The sequence below is a fragment of the Diabrotica virgifera genome, chromosome 3 (assembly GCF_917563875.1).
Source record: "Diabrotica virgifera virgifera chromosome 3, PGI_DIABVI_V3a".
In the NCBI taxonomy this organism is placed as follows: Eukaryota; Metazoa; Arthropoda; class Insecta; order Coleoptera; family Chrysomelidae; genus Diabrotica; species Diabrotica virgifera.
The window spans coordinates 74398737-74418114 of record NC_065445.1 but is presented as its reverse complement, the minus strand read 5'-3'; the positions used below and the strand labels follow the sequence as shown (position 1 = coordinate 74418114).

General features: G+C 33.2%; 2 protein-coding genes across 3 annotated transcripts in view; one reads left to right on the top strand and one right to left on the bottom strand.

The window, feature by feature from the left end:
* Positions 1 to 1081, bottom strand: part of LOC114337095 (protein pygopus-like) — a 92001-nt gene extending 90920 nt beyond the window's left edge. Inside the window, exon 1 of one of the 2 annotated variants that reach the window (XM_028287473.2) lies at positions 698 to 1081. In XM_028287473.2, the coding sequence (XP_028143274.1) occupies positions 698 to 812 (115 nt within the window). In that variant the 5' untranslated portion in view covers positions 813 to 1081. The remainder of the gene's footprint in view (positions 1 to 697) is intronic. The other variant, XM_028287474.2, reaches the window with a different exon arrangement.
* An 11997-nt stretch (positions 1082 to 13078) lies between these two features.
* LOC126882509 (52 kDa repressor of the inhibitor of the protein kinase-like) lies at positions 13079 to 15586 on the top strand. The gene is made up of 3 exons (XM_050647476.1): positions 13079 to 13147; positions 13265 to 13670; positions 14544 to 15586. Exons 1-3 carry the CDS (start codon positions 13079 to 13081, stop codon positions 15584 to 15586), a joined length of 1518 nt encoding a protein of 505 aa, XP_050503433.1.
* Positions 15587 to 19378: the final 3792 nt, after the last annotated feature.

Here is a 19378-nt window from a genome sequence, read left to right as displayed (position 1 = left end):
TGTTCCGGACCTTTTTGAGAGGGAGGATAACTCAAATATTATTATTTGAGTTATTTTCAAGCAATTTCTACAAAACAATTTGAGTCACCTCTCAACGTCCAAATGTACTAATATTTTTACAGATGCGCTCTGGTCTAATGAGGGAACAGCGATAAGAATGGCTAAGACTGATAATACAGGAAAAGATAAGAGGCGGGAGGAGTATTGGAGTATTGGAAGATGGAGAGTGTCATGGTTGAAGAATTTAAATGACTGGTTTAAACGCAGTTCTATAGAACTTTTTAGATCAGCGGTAGATAGAGTAAAGATAGGAGACGGCACTTAAAGAAGAAGGACGTTTTGACTAGCTCGAAAATTGTTTTCAAAATATATTACTTTGTCCAATGCTAGAAACGTTCAATATAAAGTAGTTTTAATTTAGATAAAAATAAAATAATTTAGATAAAAATAATCTTCCCAAAAACCGGATTGACATTTGAAAATCAATAAATTTATCACTCTTTGATATTTATCTATTGGCCGATATAGTTATGAAATGTAACGGTATTTTTTAAATGTATAATAAATAGATTTCTCAAGATGATAGTTCCGCAGTCAAAGTAGGTGCTGTAGAAACTCATTAAAATAATCAACAAATAAGAATTCTTCACAATACATTTAAAATCACTTTTATTAAAATTAAGCAACTCTTACTAACCTTCAATAACGTCAGATTCTTCGTCGGTTGATTTTTTGTTGTTATAAGGTAAACCACTTGAAAACTCAACCACTACGAACAACACCAAAATACCAGTTTTAATATTGAAGTACATTTTTGGTAAGTATCCTGGGTATCGTAAAAAGAGCTAATGCTAACGTCAACTGAACACTGAACTAGAAAGCGAAGAGTGTGGCTGCTTTTATTTAATTCGCAAAAAAACCGAACGCCGGGAGTTCTACCGGGATTCCCTCATGATCTTGATATTCTTATACAGGTAGTTCAACTTTGCAGTTGGTAGCTATTATTATGATTCACTGTATATTTTCCGACAAAAGACAGACATTATCGTAAATGTGGGTATCATGGTTTGATAAGGATAATATTTTAGAATAATTTGGAAACAAAGTGTTTTTATTGACGTGCTGTGCATTATATCGGAAGCGTGGCAAATTTGTTACTGTTTTGTAATTCTTTTCGGTTGACGTACATTCTTAACACCTATTGACGATCGTTATTTATTTCACCGCTAACTAATGTAATTTTCTCAGAATTTTTTGCCTACGTGATGTATCTAGTTCTATATGGTTTAAAGTCAAACTAGACCTTTCTTTAGACCAAATTAATATTATACAACGAATATTTTGATTTACCCAGTAGTCTAGGCCAGCGGTTCTCAACCACCGTGTCGCGACACACTGGTGTGCCGGAGGAATATATCAGGTGTGTCGCGAGATTTACGAATATGATATTTTTATTTATATTTTTTTACTTGATATAATATACCAATCATGCATTCAACCCTTTTTTTAACTATTAGGTATACACCACGTTATACCAATCAATAAAGTGCCAATCCGTAAATGTTTCCTAATATATTCATCTGGTATTTACCTACCACTAGCAAAAATTTGTACATATAAGGGTGTCGCGAATCTCTAAGCAGTACGTTAGTGCGTCGCTGAGTAAAAAAGGTTGAAAACCGCTAGTCTAGGCGCCAGAGGGGTCACCGTGTCCTTTTCAATTCTGATGGACAAACTCAACGGTTTCTTATGGATTTTTGGCTGCTGATTACGAGTTTCGAGGGTGGATTTCGATCCGAGTGGTCAAAAAATTGTTATAAACAATTTAATTGTTTATAAATTTTTTATAAGCCTCTGGCTCATAAACTAAAAGAGATAAAAAAAATGTTTCAAATAAAATTTGTTCCTTAAAAAAACGAAGAAAAAAACGTTTACTAAACTTAAATCCAACAATTAGAACTCAAGATATTGTAAAATTAGTGCACAATGCAAATTGCAAACTAAGTATTTTTCAAAGCTTTATCGATCGTAACTCGGCTTCTACGCATGCAAATGAGCCTTAGAAGGTCTCATTTTAAAGCTTAATTAATAGGCTTCCAAACAAAGTATGTTAGATTATTTTACCTTGATTTGTTTTAAAGTTGTACCCGTTTGAAGTTATCATTTTCTTAAGAAAATTGTACATTAATTTGTTTATAAGGGTTTCAAGCTTTGAGCTATAAACATTTATACTCTAATTAACAATAATGATAGAAGAACTCAAAAGGAACAATTTGAGCTTAAGAAAATGTTCGTAAGTTTATTTTTGGCCAAGATGTCGATATTTTAATGGCGCGCTATGAGGCGCAAGATCGGCTTACAGTCAAGTAAGTATTTTTCTACGCTTTATCGATGGTAACTCGGCTTCTACGCATTAAAATGAGCTTTTCATGGTCTCATTTTAAAACTTAATTAATAGACTTCCAAACAAAGTTTGCAAGATATGCCATCAACATCAAACTCAATCCAATTGCATATAAAACGAGCATTTTATGTGGTGTACACACAATTAACGTGCCTCGATGATACTGCAAAAGAACTTGATCCTTGATCCACTTGTATATGGATATCATATAGATAATGAAACTGAAGCTCCAAAAAGTTTTAATTTTAATGCCTTCAAGATCAGATTTAGTATCACCATGTGTCTGTAAAAATTGCTCTAAGAACTTATGCAGATGTAAAAATGCTGACATTCCCTGTATATCTCGATGCAGATGTATGAAAGAAAATGTCTGTAAAAATAGTAATAATAAATAATATCAATTAACTTTTTAGTTGTATTTCTGAAATATTAGTTTTTAATGTTTTTTTTTTCAATTAGTACAAAAAATAGAAGAAAAATTAAATAGAATGAAAGGTGATACGATGATTTACGAGTATGATGATTTAATTATAAAAATTATATGATAAAATTTTATTAGGATCTTCAAAAATGAAAAATGAAGATAACGTATGTTATATACAATATACAATATAATTATAATTTGCATCGAGAAGTTAGCGCGTGAACCTTTACACTGTGAGCCAATCTTGCCCCTCATAGCGAGCCATTAAAATATCGACATCTTGGCCAAAAATAAATTTACTAACATTTTCATAAGCTCAAATTGTTCCTTTTGAGTTCTTCTATCATTATTGTTAATTAAAGTATAAATGTTTTTAGATCAAATTTGCTTGAAACCCTTATAAACAAATTAATGTACAATTTTTTTAAGAAAAATATAATTTCAAACGGCTATAACTTTAAAATAAATGAAGATCAAGTAATTTAACAAACTTTGTTTGGATGCCTATTAATTAAGCTTTAATATGAGACCTTCTAAGGCTAATTTTATTGCGTAGAAGCCGAGTTACGATCGATAAAGTTTCGAAAAATACTTATTTTGCAGTGTGCAATTGGCATTGTGCACTAATTTTACAATATTTTAAGTTCTAATTGTTGGATTTAAGTTTAGTAAACGTTTTTCCTTCGTTTTTTATTAAGGAACAAATTTTATTTGAAACATTTTTTTTATCTCTTTTAGTTTATGAACCAGAGCCTTATAAACAATTTATAAACAATTAAATTGTTTATAACAATTTTTTGACCAATCTTATCGAAATCCACCCTCGAAATTCGTAATTAGCTGCCAAAAATTCATAAGAATCCGTTGAGTTTGTCCATCAGACTTGAAAAGGACACGGTGACATCTATTTGGCGCCTAGACTACAGTGGCAAATCTAGATATTGGCCTCAGGGGAGGGAACTACTTCCAAGTAAACACCAAACACCAACCAAAAGACATAAAAAATATAAATCCAAACTACATAAAAGACAATTCAATTTTGAACCCTGTTAAGGGGGAAATTTTCCTTTTTTCCCTCTCCATAGATCCGCCACTGGATTTACCCAAAGCAAGGTAATGGGTACGTAAGCTGTTTGCAAACATTTTCCATTCCAGTAATCTTCCCAATGCCTTTAAGAGTAAAATATTCGGCAATTTGAAACTTGGCAAACCAAACGTCGCGTCGTCCATCAACTGTAAAACATATCCTGGCGCAGACTGTGGAAGCGATCATCAACTCCTGGTATTGAACGTTCGACTTCGTTTTAAAGTCCCCAAAAGAAGACCCCAGATAAAAGTAATGTCTCTAAATCGATCAAAAATCAATGACTTCCAACAAAACCTAGAAGATACTCTTTCTTTAGACCAAGTAGATAGTGACCCTGAGAGCACTTGTATCTATCTCAAAGATAAGGTAATCGAGGCTGCAAAAGACTGTGACACAGCGGTTTCCACTGGCTGTAAGCCATGGATATCCGATAATACGTGGACTGTGTTTCAACGCAGAAAAGAACATAAAACTAGATACGGAACAAACGATGAATACAGAGCGTTATCGAGAGAAATCAGAAAACAGTGCCTCAAAGATAAAGCTGATTACATCTCTCAAATATGCAGAGAGATAGAGGAACATGGCTGTCGAAATGAACCGAGGGACTTATTCCAGAAGATCAAACTCCTTACCAGAGAATTTAAACCTCAACGTGGTCTGTAATAGATAAGGAAGGTAATTTAAAGATCGATACTGATGAAATATTGGAAACATGGCGAAACTACTGTGGCGAGCTATATAAAAATAACGAGGTATCAGTAGCAAATCAGTGGCCTTCTGACTACCCTAGAGAACCTTCTGTCTTACTCGCTGAAGTCAAAGGTGCAATTAAATCACTAAAGAGAAATAAATCCCCAGGCATTGATTCAATACCATGTGAAATACTACAGTTACTAGGTGACAAAGGATTACATATCATCCATTCTATCTGTGTCGCTGTTTGGAATTCAGGAAAATGACCATCTGATTGGTGTACCTCAATTTATATCCCACTACACAAAAAAGGAACTACTACGAGATGTGAAAACTGAAAACTACCGCACACTGTCACTAATAACACATGCTAGTAAAATATTGTTGCATATCATCAAAAACAGAATAAAAACGTATCTACATTACCAAATACCTCAGGAACAAGCGGGGTTTGTAAAGGGTAAAGATACAAGGGAACAAATCCTGAACCTGAGACAACTCATTGAAAAGTCTAGAGAATTTCAAGTACCTATGATTGTATGCTTCGTTGACTACCAAAAGGCATTTGATTGTATAAGCTTAATAAATCTGTGGTTATTTTTAATAGAAATGGGCGCAAAATCTGTACCAGTCTAATATAGCGACAGTACGACTAGATCAGAAGTTCTCAAACCAATTCAAGACCGAGAGAGGTGTTAGACAAGGATGCGTGTTGTCACCTGACTTATTTAACATTTATGGTGAACATGTCATGAGGATGGTTTTAGAAGGATGGGCCGGTGGAGTAACAGTAGCTGGTAGGAAAATCTCCAATTTAAGATTTGCTGATGACACTACACTTATAGCAGCAAATGAGCAAGAAATGTTTGATCTTCTGCGAAGAGTTGAGTACGAAAACTATAAAGTTGGTCTGAAAATCAATAAAGCTAAGACAAAAATAATGGTGGTCGACAGATTTGACACTATTCAACTGACTAACATATTACAGGAATACCAGATAGTAAACATCTTTGTCTATCTCGGGTCTAGTATAACTAACGATGATAACTGTGAAGCAGAAGTTCGGAGACGTATTGGTATGGCAAAAAATGCGATGAGTCGCCTCACTAAAGTTTGGAAAGACAGATCTATCTCTCAAAATATCAAGATGAGACTGGTGAATGCCCTTGTATTCTCAATATTTTTATGCGGAGCAGAGACTTGGACTCTTCGCGCATGCGAGCGCCAAAAAGTTGATGCCTTTGAGATATGGTGCTGGAGAAGAATGCTGCGCATACCTTGGACATCTCATAGGACAAACGTTTCCATTCTAAACCAACTCAATATTAAAAAAAAGGCTGTCCACAATATTTCTGCAACGAATTCTGCAATTCTTTGGTCACGTGGTTCGCAGAGGTGACGACAGTTTGGAGAGATTAATTGTTTCTGGAAACGTTCCGGGGAGAAGATCAAGAGGACGATCACCAAGTAGATAGTCTGACCAAATAAAGCATTCAGCTGGAAATTCATTCTGCGAAACTCTTAGAGCAGCTGAAGATAGAGACCAATGGAGAAACATTGTTAGGTATATTGGAAGAAATCACGATCCTCAGTAATAGGGAAACGACAGGAGAGAGAGAAACCAAAATAACAAGCCAGAAAACTTAAGACTCGTATCGTTTCTGAACTGTGCCGATAAACTTTTAGATAAGCTTATTTATACAGAATCTCTAGCAGAATTCTGGAAAAGATCACCGTAGAGCAAGCCAATTGTAGGCTAAGTCGGAGCGACTGTGATCAGGTATGCTATATTATCAATTTATATCGAATCCCGCTTTCAGAATTGCCTCAAAACATCAGTGCCGCTTATAGATCTGACACTCTAACAGAAGCCTATATTACACAGTCTAAGAAAAGAAGTAATCTTGATGAAACTTTGACCACTCACTAGAGATAAGAACACGTCTGGAAAATACACGTACGATGTTTTACAAAATGCAAAAAGTTCTATGCAACCGCCAGCTGGGTACCTTATTGAGAACTAGAATACTTAAGTGCTATGTTTTCTCCACCTTGCTATTGAAGCCTGGACAATAACAGAAGCAACACAAAAAGAATCCAAGCATTCGAACTCTGGTGTTACCGTAAAATGCTCAGAATATCCTACATGAGCACGACAAATGCGCAAGTCTTGGATGAACCAGGAAAGAGAGCTTATGCTTATAATAAAAAAACGGAAAACATAATATTTTAGTCACATCGTAAGAAATTAATAGTATGTAATGCTGCAACTTATAATCGAAGGCAAAATCAATAGCAACAGGGGACCAGAAAGAAGACGCAACTCTTGGCTTAAAAAACCTACGACAATGGACGAATATGACCTCCATAGAACTATTCAGGACTGCTGCAAGTAAGATTAAATGAGCAAATGTAATGGCCAACGTCCTTAAGAATAAGGCACTGTAAGAAAAAGAGAGAAAAGGACTGATAATATAATAATAATTCTTACGATATAAGTTCTTGCAAGTCATTACTTGCAAAACAAATACTCTATTAATCAAGAAAATGCCATCTGACAGAAGATTTAAATTAGAATAGAAATATGCTTTATTGTCATAAAAAATTTAACAATTTTATAGACAAAGCTTACAAGAATCATAAATAAAAACAATAACAAGTACAATTTACTAAAATTATACAAATCGTCAATATAAATAAAACATAATAGAGTGAAATAAAAATCAGGAACAATCTATTGCAAAATTAAAAAAAAATTGCAAATTGCGTAATGTACCTTAAGAAATTTAATAAGTTATGCTGCTGCATATGACACTCAAATATAGATTAAGATTCTACTTAAACATAAGAATACTGTAATTTCTTAGTTATTGGTTAAAAAATAAACTCTGCTATTGAATAATATGGTCTTTCAGATAAATAGGCTTTTGTCATTTTACGGAACTTGGAGAAAGATGTTGCAGATTTAAGTTGTAGAGGGAGATGGTTGTACAGTTTTTTTGTAGAATATAATATAGATTTCTTTACTAACTCACTGGACGGGATCGGTAAATATATGTCAAAGGTAGAATTTCTAGTGGAATAGTCATGTCTAGGTCTAGGTCTTGCTGGAAAGACATGTAGATGTTTACGAATTAAGCAAACAGTTTCTAAAATATATAAAGAAGGTAGTGTTAGAATCCTGTGATATTTGAAGTGGCTTCTGCAATGTGTTGTTTTTCTGAGGCCAAACAGATATATTATTGCTCTTTTTTGTAATTTAAAAATAACATCGGATTGGGCAGCTGTACCAGAACCCCAAAAAGGCAGACCATATCGAAGATAGGACTCGAACAATGAAAAGTATATTATTTTGGAAGAGGCTAAATTCATTTTCTTCGAAGCAGATCTTATTGCAAAGCAAGCTGAGGATAGTTTCTTGCTTAACACATCGATATGAAGGGACCATTTAAGGTTGCTATCTAAAAAAATACCAAGAAACTTTACAGAATCAACGATACTGATCTGGCTGTTATGAAGAGGAAAGGGTAAAGAGTTCCTTTATAGGATAATGCTACTGTTTTATCTACGTTAAAAGAGAGTAAATTAGAATCGGACCAGGATTTTATTGTGAGTAGATCAGAAGTTATAGTAGCATGAAGAATTGCGATATTTGAGTTGCTCCAAGTGATACTGGTATCGTCAGCAAAAAGAAAAATTTTCCATCGATTTTTAAACTAGTGATGTCATTAATAAAGATAAGGAAAAGTAGAGGACCCAATACTGAACCTTGTGGTACCCCACATACAACATTTTTAAGACTAGAGTCTGTATCATTTGCTCTAACCAGTTGTTTCCTATTATCCAAGTAAGATTGAAACCAGTTCAAAGAAATACCTTGAATTCCATAGAAATCTAGTTTTTTTATCAAAATGTCGTGATTTACACAATCAAAAGCAATCAAAAATTTGATATGGAAGACAAAATGAGCAAGGAAAAACTAAACAGTGGACTTCCCTAAGGCTCAGTACTCGCACCTCTTCTTTTCAATCTGTGTATCTCAGATCTTCCACATACTAGTTCTAGCCAGTTTTGCTACGCCGATGATATAGTCCTTTCGACTAGGCATAATTTTATAGAAACCACAGAGCAGACTAACAACCGATCTGCAATATTTAGGAGTATATTTTAAAACGTCGATACTTTCTCCTAGTGCTAATAAACTTAAAGTCAAACTTGAAGTATGCTGTAGGAAATTGAGCATTATGTTCCAAGATAAAATAGTAAAATAAATAAAATAAATAAAATAGATAAATACTTAATCATCGTGCTACATAATTAAGTTAAAAATGGTGAAACTTTTTGATTGAATTATGAAAACTTGACAGATGACAATACAATGGGCTAAAAGTGCGCAATGACTCGACTTTTTTCAACTTTAGTTTTTTAGTTAAATTAGTGATTGGTGTTCAATTTTCGTAAAATTTGCAGTGGTGAGTGTTAATATTGTTCTAAATTAATGTTAGTTTTTAATTTGTTTAATTTATTTTAAGGTATTAATAGAAATATGTTAATTTCTAAAAGACGAATATCTTCGATTGGAATTTTTTCATATGTGTGATTGTAAAGATCTTTCTGTTGAGCAAATTTCTTCTGCTACTGCTCTATTAGAAAATATCTCATGTTTTCAAAGAGAAATAGCAAAAAAAAGAATGTGTGTGTACTTTGTACGCACGTAAGAAGTTATACTTCTATTATATGATTTAAACGAAATTAATATACTTTTTATTTATATTTTGTTTAAATATTAAACTAATTTATACTTACTACTTCTCAAACATTTTTATTAGAACAGTGCCAAAAATTAAAATAATAAAAGAATAAAACACACACAAACACATTAAACAAGCCACAAATGATGTCTGAAAATTAATTGTCGAAAATTTTTTTAACTAAATACGTATTTTCTGAAAATACAATTATATAATAAATATACTTACAATCATAAAATGTATTAAAAAAAACAAAAAAGAAAGTTTCTACTGGACTCGAACCAGCGCTGATAAGAGCGGTTGGTATTGGAATTCATTCGCCTTCTCCGCTTAGCCACGGACACTATGTGTCATTATTTACGAAGATCGACTAACTAAACGGATTAAACTTGTGATATTTTGATATTTTGAAAATTGATCAAATTATTTTAATTTTGAATTGAAATGATTTAGAATTGAAAAAATACAACAAAACATAGAGTAAAAAAAACAATATATTAGGTGAATATTGATAGAAATTTTGATGGTAATCAAATTATATAAATAAAAGTATTACATACTATGTATTTTGGCAGATCAAATAGGTAGGTTTATACCCATGATACATTAACAATTATTACGTACCTTTTGCTTTTAAAAACTATTTAAAAGTCACTACAATATTATAAACTTTTTTGTTTCTGTCCTCACAACAATAAAACTAATATATTATACATTTGTTTACCTTTACCTCCAAACCACAGCTGCCATATCGAATAATTTTTGACATGTCATTTGAACATCCAATCAGAACAAAGTTATAATGCGCATGCGCCGGGCTGATAGGTTTTAACATATAAAAAATCACCCTCTATCGCCGGTAAAGAAGTATAACTTCAAAAATGTGGTTTATCTTAATCTTTAGTTCGAAGGTTGGGTCAAAAACCTAAAGAGGAATATCGTGTTACATCAATTTGGAGGGGTTGGTATGGCAGAAAGATTTCAGTCACCCCCAGAAGCCAACGAATTTTAAAGAATTTGGCTGTAAAACGCAGAAGAGTCACCCATAGCGACATAAGGAATAAATTGGAAGAATCAGTGTGTTCAGTATCTGAGTCCACTGTACGCCAAAATTTGTACAGTATGTATTTGTACAATACTCAAAAAACGCTTAGTTTGGGCCAATTTGCATAAAAACTCCATAGTCATAAAATATTTATGCAAATTGGCCGAAACTAAGCGTTTCTTGAGTATTTGTGGTGATGGTTTTGATTCCTTAACTAGCCTATGCTATTTGAATCCCATACTATACAAATTTCGGCGTACCGTGGACTACGATAGTGAACATTCTGCTTCTTCCAATTTATTCCTTATATCCCTATGAGTGACTGTTATGTGTTTTACAGCCAAATTTTTTAAAATCCGTTGCCCTCTGGACCGGATGTTCCTCTTTAGGTTTTTGACTCGACCTTTTAACTGAAGATTAAGATAAACAACATCATAGACTGACATTCTTTTCATTATAAGTCACTTAATTTTGAGCTAGACTTGTTTTTTATTTCTGGATATAGATATTTTTAAATACTTTAAATTAGTTTGAACAAGTTATCCTCGAAAAATGCATAGTTTTCCCGTCTTTGGACTTTGAAACTACAATATTTAGCATTTGATGAAGAAGAGCTAACACATAATAAAGTATAGCTCGATTACTGTTGGTCTTAAAGAAAATTTAGAAAAAACGGTTTTATTTATTTATTCAAAAGGTACATTTTATTTAGTAAAGTTGTTTTGATAAAACGAAAACTTTTTGAGTTATTAGCAGGAAACTGATAAAATACATTGATTTTTTCGATATAAAACTAACACTTCGATATCGAATAAATCGAAACTATTAATTTTATCAAAAAAATGTATAGAACGTTTTTTGCTTATAATTAATGTTTTTACCAACTTTTGCGGTCAAAATATAATAAAAAATTTCCACTCTCGAGATGCGGTGGCAACCACCCCCATGGTAAAAGCGAATTTCGGCATCATATAGATTTTGATCCTTGGACTATCCACTACTTATTCTCAAATTTTCAAGCAAATCGATCCATTCTGTAAAAATTGCGAGGTTTTGTCCTATTTTAAGCTTCATTACTTGGACTATACGTTATACTACATTTCATCACTTATATACCAACAATATTATTGCGAGTATACTGTATACTTACTATCGAATGAAATCAGGAAAAACTCATTAAGTTACTATTAATTTGTAAACTTACTTTTCACAATTAAATGCTAACTATATTATAACCAGTTCATTTAAAATATAATCAACATATTAGTAAAGAAAAACGTAGATTGGACATTATTAAAGTTAGATCGCAATATTTATCATTTATAAATAATTAGCTGCTTGAACGACTTCTTAAATATTTAAATTTTATTCTATGTAGGTACATTTTCAGAATTTTTAAAATAATCTCTATTTGAAAACGATTTCCGGAGTGGAAATCGAAATGTCAAGCGTTAGTTAAAAATTTAATTTCTATTGCAATCAATTATTGTGGCGTAATCCCATATAAACAACATTTAACTTAAGCCGGCCACTCTCGGTACTGCGCAGTGGCGGCTAGTCAGGGTCGGCAGGGTCGCCAGTGTCGACCCACACATTTATGGACACATTATAGATTTTTTTTAATATTTAATTTAATCAGAGTTGATGATATTCGTTTCTGTGAAATAAAAAAATATCTGTGAGATAATACAGACGAAATTTTATTAATTGTTTTTAAAAGAATTCGATCGATCCGATACGTTAAGTGATCCCTGTGCTCTGTGCGTAAGAGACTTTTTAAATTAATGATCCTATAGCCATGCACCCGATTGCGATAGGCCCGCTTCGGTAAGCCGTCCCCAGATTGTCGATTTGCTTGTAATAAGAAGCTATGGAATATTAGCCGATAGGCAACCAATTGGTTGGTAAAATTTCCGAAATTTTACAATGAAGTTATAACCCATTTTGCTACTTCGAAACAACATAGACCAGAGTTAATTTATAAACAGGTTTAGGTTCTAAATTTATAGGAAAAAACAAAAAAAAAATAAAAATAAACAAAAACCAAAAATCTCCTATGAAATTGAAGCCTTTTAATTAGATGACATACCTATCTGAGGCAACGGCGTATCCAGGGATGGGGCCCAGAGGGGCCGGCCCCCCCCCCCCAAGCGCTTCATCGAAATTACCAATTCCATTTTTCACCACGATATAAAATACAGAAACGAAAAAAAACATTCTCTCTCTCAGATATAGTTAATCTTCTTAGAAGCCAACTGTCCACCGCAACAAGATCATAAAATTACAGTTATTTTAAAATCTTGGGTTTGTCTCAGGGTAACTCTCTAACGCATCTCATCTAGCCGACGGTCAGCGACCTTGAGCCGAACAGGAGCGCCCTATCTAGATTTATTTTCTAGCCACAGCCACAGATTCATTCGCTTAATAACCGTTGCTCCGACGGGACGTCCTGTTTTCAGTATTTCAGTGGTGCGGTGTGCGGACTGCGGATTTAGTTTTCTGGCGATATTGTAGTATTTCCACTTCCACATGTGCTTCTCGTTAGTTGAAAAGATAAGAAATTTCATTCAGTATTCTTGACGAGACACGAGTCCACAAAGACATTGTAGTAACGTTTTATTTCTAAAAGTTATAAACTATTTACAATTTGCTCAGTTTTTATTTTTTTAAAATGGACAAATTTATTATAAAGAAACCTCGTCTGGATATTGAGAGTGAGGGGGAATCTAGATCGATAAACGTAAGTAGATACTCAAATAATAATAATTATTTTGGATTCAAATTTTTATACTTTTGTGGCCTGTTGATTGTTGATAGTTTTCCAATTTTTTTATACTTGTTTCTTGTTTGATTTCAGGTTGCAACATGTTCAAATGATTTTTCCAATCCATCTACTTCTCAGGCCACTACCACCAGCTGTTCCAGTTTCCAAGGATGTTTAAAGACTCAAGTCGAAGTTGAAGGATTGGTATTTGCAAAAAATGATATTGGGCATTTTGTTGGAGTATCAAACATAAGTGATGCAGATAAGATAACTTTATTACGAAGAGTATGGGAACCTTTGCCTTCCCACAAGTTCTGTATTGAAATTATTGGGTCAAAGAAACGCACTTTCCAAGTTAAATGGCTGCAGCGATTTCCTTGGTTGGCCTACTCTGATAAGCTGAAAGGTGCATTTTGTAAATTATGTGTAGTATTTTGTCCATCAGCAGTTGGTAGTGGATATCATGAGTCTCCGGAAAACTTAGTAAAAAAAGCTTTCCGTAAATGGAAAGACGCCATTGAAGTTTTTCAGAAGCATTCTAGGACAAAATACCATCAACACTCAAGCATAGCAAAGGATGAATTTTTAAAAGTTTTTGATGGACAACAGCAAAATATAATTCAACAATTGCAGAAAAAAAATAAAACTGAAATAGAAAGAAACCGAAACATTTTAAGGTCAATTATCGAAACCATAGTATTGTGTGGGCGACAAGAGATACTATTGCGAGGCCATCGCGATTCAGGTCGTCTGTCACTTGAAGAACCTAATATAAATGATGGGAATTTTAGAGCTTTGTTACGCTACCGAGCTAATCATGGTGACAATATATTAGCTGAACACATACACCATGCTCCAGGAAATGCATCATATTTCAGTCCCAAAGTGCAAAATGAGTTAATAACTCTTATGGGGAAACAGATAGAAAGCGCCATCTTGACGAGAGTAAAAAAATGTACCTTCTTTACAGTGCTAGGTGATGAAACAACTGACATAAGTCGTGTAGAACAATTCTCACTTTGTGTTCGTTACGTTGATTTTGAGTGCATTGATCTGAGAGAAGACTTTATTACATTTGTTCCAGTAGATGACGTAACCGGAGCTGGTCTTGCTTTTGCATTACAATCACAAATCATACGGCTAGGACTTCGAATGGAAAATGTTCGTGGTCAAGGTTATGATGGAGCATCAGCGATGCGAGGGGCATTCAACGGTGTTCAGTCGATCATAAGACGAGATTTTCCTAAAGCAGTGTATACACATTGTTCATCACATTGCCTAAACTTGTGTTTAAGCGATGCTGCAAAAACACCATGCATCCGAAATTGTTTCGCCAAAATATCTCAAATTAGCACTTTTTTTCGAGCTTCAGCAAAGCGAGCTAAGATTCTAAGAGATGTGTTAGAAGAAAGAGGGAAAGCCAATAGTGGTCTCCATAGATATTGTGAAACTAGATGGGTGGAAAGGCATGACGCAGTTATTGTTTTAGCTGAATGCTTTGAATGCATTATTTCTGCACTGGAGGTTGTCATCGAAAACCATAAAAATGATGCAGCTATCGAAGCTGCTAGTCTACATACAAGCTTATGTAAATTCGAATTTATAATAACGTTGACTATAATGTCAAAAATGTTATCTGTAACATTAACTACATCCAAATATTTACAAAAGGAAACTCTTGAGTTAGGTGCAGCGTTAGAAAAAATCAGCTTGACGGAAAAAACTTTTTCTAACATGAGGACAGATGACGAGTTTTCAAAAGTTTTCAACATGGCTCAAGAATTAGCAAACAAATTAGAAGTTCCTGTGATGGTTCCGAGGATAGTTGGAACACAAAGATTTCGGTCAAATATCGAATCACGAACTCCAGAAGAGTTTTATCGTCGTACGGTATACATTCCTTGCATAGATGAAATAATGACATCCCTAAAAGACAGATTTTTAAGTCACAAGGATATATTAAGAGGGCTTGATAATTTTGTGCCCGCTAACTCTGTCAAAAAACAATATGAGGACCTAAGACCTGCATTAGAGTTTTACAAAGATGATCTGCGGAGTTCAAACAATTTCATTCTGGAAGCGGGGTACAATCTATGGAAAACTCACTGGCAGACATTTGCAGCAGATAAGTTACCCAAAAGTGCGCTAGATACCCTTAGAAACATGGACTGGGACATGTTTCCTAATATTAAAATTTTATTAACCATTCTCGCCGTAATCCCAGTTACAACAAGTTCAGTAGAACGATCATTTTCAACGTTGAAGAGGCTGAAAAACTACCTCCGGAATTCTACTGGGGAAGAAAGATTAACAATGTTAACACTACTAACCGTCCACCGAGATATACCAGTAAATATAGAGGATGTCATCAACGAGTTCAACAGTTCAACAACCAGAAGATTAAGTCTTTCGTGATAAAAGTAAACAGTAAGCAATAAGTATTATAATCTTCTTTTATACGTTATTTAATTAAAAGCTAATGTTCACTACTCTTTTAATTTTTCATGGCCTACAAATTTAGTTCATATAAATTTAAATGCCCTCATACATAAATTTATTATTATACGATATTACTTTCAAATATTTTTCGCTATTAAGTATGGTTCAGGTTTGCGTTTGATTGAATTTGGATAATAATCTATGAAAATAGTATAACCTTCATATTTATATTTATAGATGGGTATAGGTATATTTCTAAAGTAACTGAGAGCCCCCCCCCCCAAAAGAAAATCCTGGTTACGCCACTGATCTGAGGAGACAAAACCTTGCCGACCCCGTCCCTAAAGCCACGAGCGGCCACTGGTACTGCGGTGTCGTTCGACAAAATCGTCGATGATATCAATTCTGCACTATTGCAGCAAACAGGCCAGTCTATCTGCAGTAAAATTAGTCGAATTCGACAAAATTTAACAACACCGCAGTATCGTGAGTGACATTTTCCTGTGAAAATTAGATGCTCTGATTCTGGAGTTTCGAAGGCTTTCGGCACTGAATGCATGTAAATAGATTACTAGGCTGTTTTGGGTTTGCTGAATACGAATACGCCAGCAGAACTTACCCCCCAGACCGCCTGGTGCCCAAGATCACTGCTAAGGCATGTTATCTTCTGGAGTTTGGAGGGTTTTTGGGAACCAGGTACATTGGGGGGTCAGTTCTTATGGCTTATTCTTGTTCAGTGGCCCCAAAAAGCCCCCCAGTAATCTGTTTGCATAAATTTAGTGTCGAAAACCCTCGAAACTCCAAATGACATACCTTAACAGAATCGTATTGATTTTCGATACGATATCAATACAATATCGATATTTTTATCGAATATCGTGAAGTTCTAGGTGCTCCGGTGGTCGGTTCTGATAGCGTATCCGTTTCAGCGGATACGCTGTCAGAACCGACTTAATATACTTATTTTGACATGTTTATGCACTTTTGGATTAATTTTTTGCACTTTGAACTGCAATTATTTATTTGTGGACTTTTTTCTGACACCATCCCGAACACAATGCTATAAGTTGCAAGTCTCTAAGTGCTGTATTTAAAAAGAATGTGTGTGTACTTTGTACGCACGTAAGAAGTTATATTTCTATTATATGATTTCAACGAAATCAATATACTTTAAACAGTTTATTTATATTTTATTTAAATAATAAACTAATTTTAATACTTACTACTTTCCAAAAAGTTTTATTAAAACAATACCAAAAATTAAAAAAATAAAAGAATAAAACACACGCAAACACATTGAAAAATGAAACAAAAAAATTATTTCTAAACAATAATTATTGTTGACAAAAATTTTAACTAAATACGTATTTTCTGAATAAAAAAATATAATGAATATACCAATCATAAAACGTACAAAAAAAAATTTAAAAAAAAATAAAAATTTGCATTGAGGACTGAACCTACGTCTATCAAGTTGTTAGATTTTGAACTCACCGCACGCAGAATTTAGCTACCGAGACATATGAATGATGTGGAAAGATACAGCAACTAAATGCTTTAAACTTTTTTGACAGTTGCTTATTCTTTTAGTTTAATCAAATAAGTTTGATTCTTGTGGAATTAAAATATTAAAATACAACAAAATATAGACTAAAAAAGCAATATATTAGATGAAGATTGGTAGAAATTTTGTTGGTAATCAAATTATGTAAATCAAAGCATTACCTACTAGCTAGGTACATTTTCCAAATAGGTATGTAATTTTTTATTGCAATACTGAAACATTTACAATAATTACGTACACTTCGCGTCAAAAAAAACTGGTACAACTCTTATAACCGAAAATCGCGTTTTTCAAGTTGTGTACGTTGATCTTGTCAAATGTGTCATTCTAATTTCTAGGGCAACGTTGCCAGTCATGTCAATTATGCCTGGTTGCACCAACAGATCTTAAGCTCCAGCTTAGCTAAGCTCTACTTATAGATAGGGCCTCCTTGAGTATCACTTACGATGCACCATAATTTTAGATTCTTACCTTATTATCAATTATATCTATTAATAAATTATGGTATTCTTACTGTAATATATTATAATTATATTATATTAATTCTTATGATATTCTCGACTTAAGCTTAAGATCTGTTGGTGCAACCGGGCATTAAATACCCATACATTGATTCGTGTTTTATTATAATTTATGAAAATATTTCAATTCAAAAACAATGATAGTTAATAAATCTAGACTAGACATAAATTAAAATCGAGAAGCGTGAATGGTTTCTCGTAAATTGCACTGTAAATACAAAACTCTATTGAGTTGTGGGATACTAGTCTAGAATAAACACACGGGAAAAATAAAAAAATTGATACAATATGAATAACTTTTACAGTGAACAAGTGTGTAATTTAAATATAATATGTATTACAATTCGAAACTGCTGTAATATTAATATTTTGTCATAGCTCCATTATTATTAATCATTTCTTGTAATCTTCTGGGCACTGAGAAATAAATTTAGTTATAAATTTTCATCCTCGTCCAAGCTTTCCCAGGTTTCTTCAAGGATGGTCATTTGGTAGTGATAAAAATAATACCTATCTAAAACCTTTATACATTTTTAAACGTCATTTTTTTTGTATTTAGATTTAGTGCAATTCCGTTATCTGTTATGGCAACAACGAAGTGATTCACAAACTATTGTATCCATTCTGAACACAGGTTTACATTGGGAAAAAAGTGTACCAGTTTTTTATGACGGGAAGTGTACCTGTTGCTTTTAAAAACTATTTAAAAAGTCACTACAATTATAAACTTGCTTTTTGTCGCTGTCCTCACAACAATAAAAACTAATATAGGTACCTACACACAATTTGTTTACCCATAACCATTGACGTATTATTAAAATAACCGACATATTGAACAATTGTTGACAGGTCATTGTAATTACCCAATCAGAGCACGTATAACGTTTGAGCTGCGCCCAGGACAAAGACTTTTGATGAATTCGCGCAAATATAAATTTACTCCCAACGCGCCTAAAGCAGTATAACTTCAAAAATCGATTTATTCCGGTGTTTTTAGTTCTAAATGCCCTTGTCTATATTATATACACAGGTACCTCCTTTTTTCCTGTACCCTTCAATGGTTTTTCACCGATATCTCGATAAACGATTTAGAAAAATAAATTAAGGTTTATGATATAGCTAAAACAGTAAATGAAAATTTGAGGACAAAATTTTTAACTTTGGCAGTTATTTTTATAAAAAGAACAAACAATTTTATCGTATACGAATCCATATTTCCTTTTTACTAGGTATCCCATATGACTAAAATGTTCTTTTGATTTCTAAATTATTTTATACATTTTTTTGTAGATTGAGCAACTTTGGGATTTTCTGGTATTTTAAAATTGTGTAAAATATTAAACAAAAAAAAAGTAATAGAATTTGGCTTTTCCTATACATCCTCAAACATGAACGTTAATTCATTATAAGCAGTATTGAGCAATGCCGGCAAGCAATTTCTTTATGAATAAACCACAAAGAAAACGGAATTAATTAAATTGAAAGTAAAATATACGTAAAAAGGTACTTTACATTTAAATTTATCCTAATTATGCGGTACTATTAGCCACAAAATATTTTTGTTGATTCATTACATAGGTACTATTAACTGGACTTGACCGAGCACGTAAAAGTAGATGATATAGGCCTGGATTCCGCGTACCAAAAAAAAGTTGATTAATAGCAAGCTGAAAATTAAATTTG